Here is a 12,295-nt window from a genome sequence, read left to right as displayed (position 1 = left end):
AAGTATGGACAAAGACAAGGTCTCATTTGAGGATATACTGTTTTTATGCCATTGTATTTAAATCACCAATTCAACTTAACTCAGGCTGTCAAATGTAATGTATCACTAACACTTATAATAAACATTATTACAATGTGGATGATAACTTCAGAAGATTAAGAACAAATATACCTTTAGTCCCACACAGTGTCTCAAGGCATAGCTATGATGGGCCCCTTTGTTTACAAACAGTACCTCTTGTTTAAAGGTGCTATGAGAGTCTAATTCTTCCTCAGATGATCATAAAGTACATGTAACAGCCAACAAGACAAAAGAACAAAGAACAAAAAGCTGGCGTGGTAAGAACACTACCGCGTCCAAAGTGGGTGCTAGAATTAACAAAAACTAAAAGTTCCTAGGAGCACCTTTAAGTACTAGTTTACAGAGCCTATGAATAAACACTGGATCTTTGTTTCTGTGCACATCGTGATAAGCCACACCCCCAGATCCCCCTGAATTTAACTGGCAGTAAGATTCAAAGAGGCAGTTACAATCAGGGCCAATCAGAGCAGACTTAAGGCGGGCTTAAAGAGACAGGTGCTAAAACAGAGCAATTCAAACCGAGTAGTTATTTAGCTGGGTTGATAGGAATGTGTGAATAATCATCTCCAGGCCCGTTTTTATACAAAAAACCTTTGGCAACATTTCTTAGCTGAAAATAAACAAACATGTACGGGTCAAGGATGAGCATTTAGAAGCATTTTTCCCAAAACCGTCATTAATAATGTTGATATGATATCTGAGAATGGTCCCCAAGCAGCAGCATCTTATCATTAAAAAACATAGTAATTTCCTGACAATTGAATCGATGTTGGAGGGAGAACGTCTTGGAGTCCTGGTTTTAAAACTCAGGTCTTGATCCAGAGCTCCTGATGTCTCATTCCGATAGAAAGGGGGTCTGCAGCGGACCCGGGTTCGAAACTCGCCCGGGTGGTTCTCTGCATGTCTTCCCCTCCCTACCCCATTTCAGCTCTTTCTCTCCAAAAAAATCTATCTAATAAAAGCAACAAAAAAAAGAAGAAAGAAAAAAAAGGGGCTCTGCTAGTCCCGGTGAGATGTTTCTCTGGGAATCTCCACATCTATCAGACTGTAGAGACTGTGTTTCTTATGAAGAGATTTAGAACAGACTCTGTAGATGAAGCAGAGTCCCACACAGAGAGCCAGGAGAGCTGCTGCTATCAGCTCCAGGCCAACATAGATGACGATCCATCTTTCACTTCCTGGTTGTGATGTCACAGTTGGTCTCTGAGGTTCCGGTTCATCCTCAGCTGCTGCAAAGTACATTAAAGTAAAAGTAAAGTAAATTCAAATTAATATTTAAACAAGTGATGAAACATTAACAATCTGCAGCTTTAGGTTCAAACAGCAGCATGGCTCTATGGATAGAAATGTGTGTCTGTCCACGACTTTGGTCCAGGCCCAAATATCTCCACAACTATTGGATGGATGGAGATGGAAGTTATGACAGATGTTCATGGTGCCTAGCAGATGACATGTGTCTATAGTGATCCTCTAAAGTGGTCTTCACAGCAAAATAACTTTGCACTTAGGTCAGCAGAGGCACAGCTTGGTTCAACGAGACTGTCACCGTCACTAGGAAATAACCACACCGCATAGTGATCGTACACAAACAAGCTAATGATAAGCATTTCACAAAGCATTACTTTCCCTTCTGAGATGTTGGTATGTTTTTTAATGTTTTGTTATATAGTTTATAATAATTGAAATGTTTGCATAGCCCTCCTGATCTTCCCTTCCCATTTCACCATATTACCGTCATCCATTGCCCACTTTATTTGAACTCTTTTTAATTCAATTGTTGTTTACCTGCATTGATTGTACGGTGTCCTTGAGAGCCATGAAATCCGCCTTTAAATAAAATTTATTATTATTATTATTATTATTATTATTATTATTATTATTATTATTATTATTATTATTATTATTATTATTATTATTACTACATTAACGGAATGAATTGTTTTTTTTGGCCAAATCGAACGTGCTACGTTTTTCGTTTTTGCAGATACCTAAATGGGCAATCAGCCGATTCCTTTATTTGATTTTGTGCTCAAGATGAAAAACAAAGTCACATGGTGTCAAACAGGAAGGAGGTCGGTCTGGGTAATGAACCAACTTACCGGTGGCGGTGACCTCAAGGCGACAGGATCGAGAGCTGTCACCGTGCTCTGTGCTCACTTCACACCTGTACAGGCCCGAGTCGTCTGCCCTCAGTCTGGACATATGGATTCTGATACGCCCTTCTCTGAGGACATCTCTGTCACATTGGACCCTTCCCACAAAACGTTCATTCAGCTTTTCTGGGAGCTCAACACCTTCGTCCAGATAAAACAAGACCAAGATCCTGTCATTACTCTCTAGAAAACAGTATATAAACATGGAGGAGATGTCAGGTTTGGTGGTGAAGGTCCATTCCATTGTGACGTTGCGGTTCTCCTCTGCCTGATAGGAGCTCTGTGTCACGTTCACTTGGAATGTTCCTGTTGAGGAGACAGAGAGGGAGAGTGAGGACCAGACAAGCTGAGAACTTTAAACTCCATCTGTAGATGTTTCTGTGGAGGGTTCAGTGATTCTGGAGAACGCTTGTTGTCAAAATCAGTGAATATCTCCTTACTATCTGCGACCTGTCCGTACTGTGTGTGCTGAAAAAAAGCTGGTGATTATACACAGCTTAGGCTTTGTAAACTGGTATGTAAACAAAGTGTATTTAAACAAAGGGGGGCCACCATAGCTAGCAACATGCCCCTTTACAGAGCTTAGGCTGTGTATTAACACTGGATTTTTCAGCACACACACACACACACACACACACACACACACACACACACACACACACACACACACACACACACACACACACACACACACACACACACACACACACACACACACACACACACACACACACACACACACACACACACACACACACACACACACACACACAGAGACACACACACACACAACACACAAGAAAGTGATTTTGAAAATAAGCGTTCAACAGATAGAATAGAATAGAATAGAATAGAATAGAATAGAATAGAATAGAATAATTTATTGTCATTATACAATGTACAATGAGATTAAAAGAGCTTTTCCTTTAAGGTGCATAGAAAGACAGACATCCACAAACAACATTTAATTTAATGATTATTATAATAGTAATCATCATATTAATGAACTAACCGTAGACACATGAGATCAGGAGGATGAGCGGAAGGATCCTGAAGAACATCTTCTCCCTGTGAGGAGACAGAGGAGGAGAGTCATGAACACATTTTTTTTGGCATTTTTAATTAATAATTTTTTTAAATTTGCAACACAAATATTACATGAAGGGGAGATTAAAAAAACCTTAGAGGCTTGTAAAGGAAATCTCACCTTAAAGTTTGTTAAACGTAAAGAAAATAACAATAAAATGAAATATGAATTAAGTGTAACTTCACCCACAAAGTTATACAGAGGTTAAAACAATCTAACAAAGTAGGCATCACTAAACAACCAAAATCAAATGATGAAAAATGAAAAATGGCCTAATGTCAGTCATGTCTGGTATCTTCAGTCATTACCTGTAATTTTCATTTTATTTTAATGTTTTATTTATTTTATTTAAATGTTTTATTTCTCATTCGCTTTTCTAATGTGTATTCTATACTTTATGTATTTTAATCTTGCCCCTGTAAAGCACTTTGAATGGCCTGAATTGTGTCTGAATTGTGCTATAGAAATAAACTTGCCTTGCCTTGCCTTACAAAACTCCTTTGTATTTATGATCCTGCCTATTACACACAACGGACCAATGGACTTCCTGACTGGATCCTCCATTCTCAGGGAAAAAATGTATCACCTGAACACATCAAACATTTAGAATCAAATCCAGACTGTATCAACTGCAGTAATGCGTTTCTGCCTCCAGAGGGCGCCAGTGGTTTATTAACCTTACTGTATTGTGATGTCACTTGTTTACTATTGAACTATCTCTTAAAATAGAAATCTTTCAGGTTGTTGGACACGTTACTATGACAATGAGGAAACAATTCAGTGTTATGTTCCTCCTATTTTTTCCTTCCTCATATATTTATCTTCTGTTTTTTTATTTTTTTATGATGCACAATAATTGTTAGGTTTTGATTCAGGAGTTTCATTTTGCCGCTTTAGTTAGACGTTTATTTTCAAGTGCTGTGTCCTAGTCGGCCTGTGTGTTCTTTTTTTTCTCTAAGCATTCGGCAAAATCTGTAAGCAATTTATTAAAAAACTGTAACTATTTAAATTAAGTCTATTATAGTCAGAAGGGGACTCCTGAATTTGGTACTATACTGTAAATTTGCATGACGCAGGATTTTACGTCTGCCCTTAACCCTTAACTGCTAGTTGTGTACATGCCACACCCATCACTCACAGGCTTCACTTAAACTAATAACAAACACTGTGGGTCCTATTCAGCCTGTGTGTTAAGTTGACACAGTGAGCCAGATTCTGCAACATGTGTCTGTAGGCATTCGGCAAAAACTGTAAGAAATAGAAGAAAAAAAAACTGTAACTATTTAAAACTACTTTCACTTATGATAAACACAACACGGGACAGTTGTGATAGTTGTTCAGGTTGTCAGACAAGTTACTGTGACAATGAGGAAACAATTGGTCAACGGTCCCATCAGCCATCAGCATTATATTACTCCTATTTATCCTTCCTCATACATTTATCTCTCAAAAACATTTTCAGTTCTGTTTCCTGTTGTTGTTCTGATGCACAGTAATTGTTAGGTTTTGATTCAAGAGTTTCATTTTGCCGCACAAGTCAGAAGTTTATCTCCAATTGCTGTGTCCTAGTCGGCCTGTGTGTTAAGTTTTGACACAGTGAGCCAAATTCTGAAAAATGTGTCTGAGCATTCGGCAAAAACTGTAAGCAACTGAAAAAAACTGTAACTATTTAAATGAAGTCTATTATAGCCAGAAGGGGACTCCTGAATTTGGTAGGATTTTATGTCTGCACACCTTCCTTTATCATCAATCCATCACCATCCCTTCACTGCTAGTTGTCTACAGGCCACGCCCATAACGCACAGCACAGGCATAGCTTCACTTAAACTAATAATTAACTAGGGATGGGACGATCCACTTTTTTTAGTTCCGATCCGATTCCGATACCTGGGGTTTGGATATCGGCCGATACCGATACTGACCGATACGATATCATAATTGTTATACATTTTTTCGTTGGTGGTGATGTTATGTATAGGAAGGCTTAAGCAATTCTAATTTAAAAGAGCAATAAATATACACAAATGCATATAGGTTTATCTTAAAGGCAGAAATCCTTCTCAATGATCACTTCTGCCCCACTAGAATATGTGGTGGTCTGTTTGTCTAAACAGTCTTTCTCTCTTTGGCTGTATTTTACATAGTAGAATTTGTCACAAGCCTCTCCACTTCCTTGACTTGGATTAGCTTTGGTTAGCTCACTGGCTAACAAACTCATATGTACTGTATGTCAAATTATAAAGTGATGTCCTCTCTCCCTCCACCGAACGTCGGCGCATGTTACATAGAAAAAAAAAAAAAAAATTATAAAAAAAATAAAATAAAAAAAAATCGGATTTTAATATCGGAGCTGTCAGTCCGATATCCGATACGCAGATTTCGGCCATATCGGACCCGATACCGATACTGGATCGGATCGGCCCCATCCCTATAATTAACCCTTTGTGTCCTATTTGGCTTGTGTTTTGACACAGTGAGCCAAATTCTGCAACATGTGTCTAAGCATTCGGCAAAAACTGTAAGCAATTCATTTTTTTTTAAACTACTTTATCTAATAGTAAAGAAAACACTGGACAGTCGTGATAGTTGCTCAGTTTGTTAGACAAGTTATTACAGCTATTGCACAACACTTGGTGGTTTTTGGCTGCTGTGTGTGTTTACAAACTGTCCTGTGTTTTGTTTATTATTAGATTAAGTGAAACTATGCCTGTATGTGAGAGGCGTCACACACACACACACACACACACACACACACACACACACACACACACACACACACACACACACACACACACACACACACACACACACACACACACACACACACACACACACACACACACACACACACACACACACACACACACACACACACACACACACACACACACACACACACACACACACACACACACACACACACACACACACACACCTTTGATGTCTCTTCTCTGTAGAGTTTGAGACAGAGGGTAAACTTTGGTCTCTTTTATTGGACACTTTAACGTTGTAAAACATTGAACTTCATCCTCCTTTAACGTACATATCTCACCACATATCAATGCACAGGTAGCAGATGGTGAGCAGATATTGACATTTTACTGTTTGTTTTGTAGCAATTTCAGTTGGTTATAGGCCCAGTGAATTTGTCAGTTAAAAAATAAAGTTTAGCTTAGTTGTATTAATTTTACTCTGGAATAACTTGAATGGAACGTTATATGTATGGGGATAAGCAGCACAGCAGTCAGGTAGCTATTTAAAGCTATACTAAACTAACCATTTTGTTTATTTAGGTAGGCTAAAGAATTATGAGAAAATGTGCATGCACAATAAAGCATAACAAAAGAATTGCTGCGGGCATTGTCCTTTTCCCTCTTGGGCTATGCCCCAGATGTTTTACAAACCTAGAAACGCCCCTGCTATGGGCCCCCCAAGTGGCTGGGCCTTCGAAAGCTTTCACACACACACACACACACACACACACACACACACACACACACACACACACACACACACACACACACACACACACACACACACACACACACACACACACACACACACACACACACACACACACACACACACACACACACACACACACACACACACACACACACACACACACACACACACACACACACACACACACACACACACACACACACACACACACACACACACACACACACACACACACACACACACACACACACACACACACACACACACTATTTCAATATGCCGTGAGCTGCTGCTAGTCTATTTCTGTATTCTCTATTTCTTAATTATATAATAATAACAATATAAGTATTATTAATATGCATGATAATATACTTTTTATTATCATTATTAATTCAAATGTATTTGTATTACTGTATTTGAATTCACCGTATTATCACAGGAAATATTTACAAGACTATTCACTTTTCTGTACAAATGAGAAATCCACATTACCTGGAATGTTTCCTGTCGATCTTGTAGATGGGTTTGTAAACAGAAGAGACGAGTGTGTGATGACTGTAGTTTTGTCAACCTGCGCAGTTAGAATGGAGACACACCCTTCTACCTGTCTTGTTATTCAGCACTGCAGAAGGTTGTGACGTGTGGAGTTGATTTATTGTTGAGATAATGTGTCTTTTCTCATCTCCCCTCTCAAGTTACCACACTCCAGAGGGGGTCAGAGCGCAGGGTCAGCCATAGTACAGCGCCCCTGGAGCAGTTTGCGGTTAAGTGTCTTGCTCAAGGGCACAATGGTAGAGATGGTGGGCACCGTAGATGTAATACCAGCCACTACTAGTTTTACTACTAAGTTTTTTCGATTGCATACACACTAAAATGTATTACACAAGTATCAAAATCCTTGCACTCAAGGAGCCAAACATTGGCCCAGATTTGCATCACTTCAAATATCAGCCTCACACTTTCTGCAAAACACTGAACACCTGTAAACATTAGACACAGTATCATCCTGTCACTGTGTCAAATGACCACAACTATGAGCCAATTAGTTAAACAAAGCCATCAGGTGCACAAGCAATAAAGTTTAAGCACTATAAAAATGGAACAGGTAAGACCGCCTGCCCTAACCACCAACTTGAAGGAGGAAGGAGAAGTTTATATGTGTGTGTGTGTGTGTGACACCTCTCACATACAGGCATAGCTTCACTTAATCTAATAATACACAAAACACAATAGTGGCAGGTGAAAGATTGTAAACACACCCAGCAGCCAAAACCACCGAGTGTTGTGCAATAGCTGCATGCAGGTGCCAGAGCTAAGCATCACTAGCGCCTCCTGGTGGTAAAGCCCAGCTAGTAACACTCAGAGAGCACAAAGACAGCACACACACACACCATCTTATGCATATTAGGCCTGATTCAATTGAACAGCAGGTAATTGAACTGAACAAAAACGTAAAAGCATAAAGCAAACAGCAAGTCAAATAAAGAGGACCAACATGAAACTAAACCAACAAAATGAGCTCATGCAAAACAAAATATTTACTCAAAAACAGAATTACCTCCAAGCTCAAGTCAACAGAGAGAGAGAGACACTCCTCCTTCCTGTGTGAAGTCAGTGTAACCCTGCGTTCCAATACTAATACTTCCATACTATTTAGTATGCCAGAAAACGAATTCGGATGTTCAAATACATGCATGTCAAAGCAGTATGCCAAAAATGCCTAGAAGCCTTAATACATCCAATTGCATTCTGCAGTATGGAAACCAGCATTCTTTAGTATGTAGTATAGTAAAAACAAAGGAACAAGTATGTGATTTGGAACGCAGGGCATGTTTCGTTAGCCATGCTGAAAAAGGGAGAAAGGCGCAGACCCAACACTGGGGGCAGTATCACGCATAGTAGCGTCTACTCTGATGCCCTGGCCGGATATCCGGTCATCATACGATGCGGAAGAGATGTGCAAAAAACGACAACAACAACAACAACATGGCGGGCGGCGAGCTTTCGTCCTACGGTCCCGTTCTTCTTGTGATGCTTTCCATGTTCAACGCGAGACAAGAATTGATTTTTCGCCGTCTGCGCGAAACGGAAAACCGCATTCGACACATCAAGAGAAGCGTAAAGAGAAAGATGGAGGCGGAACTGGTCAGGAGCCGTGAGAAATTTGAAGAAGACAAGCGCGCGGCACTGAGGCGGTACAGGCGGCAACGTCAAGCGGCTTTTACGATGTTCGTCCAACGCCAGCTGTGCGCGGAGGGGAGAAAGTGGACTCACGAGCGGCCCCGCGGAAAGGCCTTCTGGTTCAACGTTCTCCACAACTTCGACGACGACCAGTGGAGAGAGCACTTCCGCATGTCGCGAGGCACCTTCGAGCACCTGGTTCACATGCTGGGGCCGAGGCTGAGGCGACGCACTACCAACTGGAGGAAGGCCCTCGAGCCGCGGCAGAGACTGGCCATAGTGCTGTGGTGGTTCGCCACACCCAGCGACTACCGCACCGTCGGCTGTCTGTTCGGAGTAGGGACCTCCACCGTCTTTTTACTAGTGCGTCAGGTGACGTACGCGCTGAAGAGCATCCTCCTCAAGAGAGTTATCCGCCTGCCCGAGGGAGAACGCCTTCAAAATACACTCGAAGGTAATTGGCTGCAACCAGGAATTACTTTATTTATCGATTCATCTGTTGATTATGTGATTTTCTAATGACGTTACATTAGGGGCATGTTCTTGCAGTGGGTACATCTTTTTAGTAGTTAAAAAAAATGAGGTATGCATACTTACTAAAATCATATTAGAATAAGGTAAATTAATACATTTCACTGAATTAAAAGGGCAACTATAACTTTGGTTTATTGCAAGTGATTTTCAGTTAAAACAATGTTTGATAAATAATACACTGGTGGAACATAACTGTAGGTTAGTGTAGTTTTTTTTCTATCAAAGATGCTTGGGGAGGGGGGGGGGCTGTAAAAGTGATAATGTATACAAATAATAATACAACCCATAATGTATGACTGCTTGATAATGTAATAACTTAATACATGTTGGTTGGCTTCATAGATTATGGAACGAGAAAAATATTTCTCTCCAAGCAAGCAGCTTATTTTTTTTTTTTTTTTCCTTGACTGATTTTTTTTTTTTTTTTCTTTTTCAAATTTCAAAATGTAGCTGTCTGTCGATTGATTTAGTGTTGAACTAATATCGAGGTTGATAACATTATTAGATTCATCTTTGCCCTTTGTGTTTGTAGGATTCTCAGCCCGGGGTTCTCCTATGTGTGCTGGTGTGATTGGTGGAACTCGTCTGCCTGTCATCGCTCCCAGGAGGAAGCATCGGACCTCTCACACTGACAAACAGCGGCAGTGTATTGTGATGCAAGCTGTCGTGGACCACAACTCACTGTAAGTCTTTAATAATGACATCACACATGAGTGGATTTTAATCTTAGTGTACAGTGTTCCCCTTTGTTATGTTATTGTTATTCTAGTGTATTATATCTCGCCTTAATACAGCATATTGCTTCTGTACAGGGTATTTTAAATCCCTTAGCTGCCTGTTACTACTACTTGTGAATTATTGCTTCTATTTTTATTTTATTATTTTTTTAAATTTAAGATTATTTTTTGGCATTTTCAAGCTTTATTAGACAGTACAGAGTTGAAATGGTGAGACAGAGAGAGAGAGAGAGAGAGAGAGAGAGAGAGAGAGAGAGGGGAGATGACCTGCAGTAAAGGTCCACGGGTCGGATTCGAACCCACGACCACTGCAACGAAGCCAATATGGTACGCGCTCTATCCACTACGCCACCGGAGCGCCCCGCTTCTATTTATTTTTGTACTTTTCTATTCCTATTTACTATACAGCTCTGGAAAAAATGAAGAGACCACTCCAAATGTTCAGTGTCTCTCGTTTTACTATCTATAGGCATATGTTTGAGTAGAATGAACATTTTGATTTTATAATATAAACTACTGACAACATTTCTACCAAATTCACAATACCTTTGCAAATGGCAACAACCATATTCTATTCTATTCTATTCTATTCTATTCTATTCTATTCTATTCTATTCTATTCTATTCTATTCTATGTTTATTATATTAAGCGTCTTGCTACTCATTCTTTGGGGGAGGGGGTTGGGCTGTGCACGTAAACCCACCATCACACATTCTAGTGAGGCAGAAGGGATCATTGAGTCGGATTACTCTGGTTTTGTGTGACTCTATAATTGCATTTTTAATGAAAATGTTGCATAGTCAACCTTTTTAAGATGAATATTAATTTAGTATAACATAAGACAGTAGCATGTATTTTGGTATAGACTGTCAGACCCTACTGTGTTTGTTACATTCAATGTGGTTTTATGCATTCATATCTCTCTCTGTCTCGCTCTCTCTCTCGCTGCACCTCTTCCCCCCCCTCTCTCTTTGTCTGTCTCTGTGTTTGTCTCTCTCTCTCTCTCTCTCTCTCTCAGCTTTACAGATGTATATGTGGGCAGGCCTGGTCGTACACGTTGTGACAGAGTATTGGCCAACTCCCCTTTATACAAAACGGCTGAAGGACAGGATGGCTGTCTATTCCCTCCTGAGGTATGTCTTTACTTTATTTTGTAGAAATTATCATTCTCAAATTGTTAAAATAAATTGAATCTTCTGTAATAGCCTTCAGAATAGTGCTTAAAACGATTATGGGAAGTTTAGTTGATTTAAGTGCTTTAGGGGTTGAGATTTTTGGTTCAAACTATTGAAAAAAAACTATTCTGTAGATTGAATATGGCTGTATAGAGAAAATATACAGACGCAAACAGACAAGGTTTAGTCAGTTAAACACCTACATTTTTCGGACCTTTTATTTATACTAGTATGAAAGTTATTGAAGCAAAATAGACAAAAAATGAACTCAAAATGTACCAGTTATTTAAGAACTATATATATAACTATATTTGTCCCTCCAGTTTTTTTGCCTCACTTTAAAGTAATACACTGTCACCACAAATAAATTGGTAAAAGTACAATAAAGCCTAATTAAAACAGTTACAGTTAGAGTTTGGAAGATTTAAGATAGTATGTTTAAATATATATATACTGTATATACACATATCTCCCACAGAAGTCTGGGAGTGTGAATGGAGTGGAGATCCCCGCTCATCTGATCGGAGGCCGTGCGTACCCGCTGAAGACGTGGCTGATGAGGGGCTTCAGCGACCCACAATGCATCACACCGGAGCAGCGCACTTTTAACCGACGTCTGACCTCGGTTCACAGCGTCCTGGAAAAGGCTTTTGCCCGTCTAAAGGGGCGCTGGAGGTGTCTACTGAAGCGAAACGACGTGAGTGTGACGCTCATGCCCGACATCGCCGTGGCCTGCTGCATATTACACAACGTGTGTGAGCGGAACAACGAGACCTTTCTGCCCCAATGGAACACTGGCCTTTGTGACAATCAGAATCAGAATCAGCAAGGCCCGGACCCTGGCAACGGTTACCATGGAGAGGCGGAGGCAATACGCCAGG

General features: G+C 40.1%; 2 protein-coding genes across 2 annotated transcripts in view; one reads left to right on the top strand and one right to left on the bottom strand.

Moving 5' to 3' along the window:
- Positions 1-282: 282 nt before the first annotated feature.
- On the bottom strand, positions 283-7,352 carry LOC307269349 (uncharacterized protein). Its single transcript, XM_080052298.1, has 4 exons — positions 7,279-7,352; positions 3,247-3,302; positions 2,181-2,540; positions 283-1,310 (listed from the first exon to the last, which is right to left on the bottom strand). The coding sequence occupies exons 2-4, from the start codon at positions 3,293-3,295 to the stop codon at positions 1,081-1,083; spliced, it is 639 nt and encodes a 212-aa protein (XP_079908424.1). The 5' UTR covers positions 3,296-3,302; positions 7,279-7,352; the 3' UTR covers positions 283-1,080.
- A 1,378-nt stretch (positions 7,353-8,730) lies between these two features.
- The window catches only part of LOC307268992 (uncharacterized protein), a gene marked incomplete at both ends in the record, with an annotated part of 3,585 nt that continues 20 nt past the window's right edge, over positions 8,731-12,295 (top strand). Inside the window, 4 exons of the mRNA XM_080051813.1 lie at positions 8,731-9,421; positions 10,034-10,184; positions 11,258-11,372; positions 11,893-12,295. The exon at positions 11,893-12,295 is cut by the window's right edge and continues 20 nt beyond it. Coding sequence (XP_079907939.1) covers positions 8,731-9,421; positions 10,034-10,184; positions 11,258-11,372; positions 11,893-12,295 — 1,360 coding nt within the window. The remainder of the gene's footprint in view (positions 9,422-10,033; positions 10,185-11,257; positions 11,373-11,892) is intronic.

This window comes from Ammodytes marinus, assembly GCF_949987685.1.
Source record: "Ammodytes marinus genome assembly, chromosome: 23".
Taxonomy (NCBI): Eukaryota; Metazoa; Chordata; class Actinopteri; order Uranoscopiformes; family Ammodytidae; genus Ammodytes; species Ammodytes marinus.
The sequence above is the reverse complement of the archived record's forward strand: the minus strand, read 5'-3'. Positions and strand labels throughout refer to the sequence as shown.

Coding starts and splice junctions, on each gene's coding strand:
- LOC307269349 (XM_080052298.1), bottom strand. CDS start 3,295: ATGTTCTTCAGGATCCTTCCGCTCATCCTCCTGATCTCATGTGTCTAC. Junction 2,541..3,246: donor CCTGATCTCATGTGTCTACG/GTTAGTTCATTA, acceptor TCTCCTCAACAG/GAACATTCCAAGTGAACGTG. Junction 1,311..2,180: donor CCTTGAGGTCACCGCCACCG/GTAAGTTGGTTC, acceptor TGTACTTTGCAG/CAGCTGAGGATGAACCGGAA.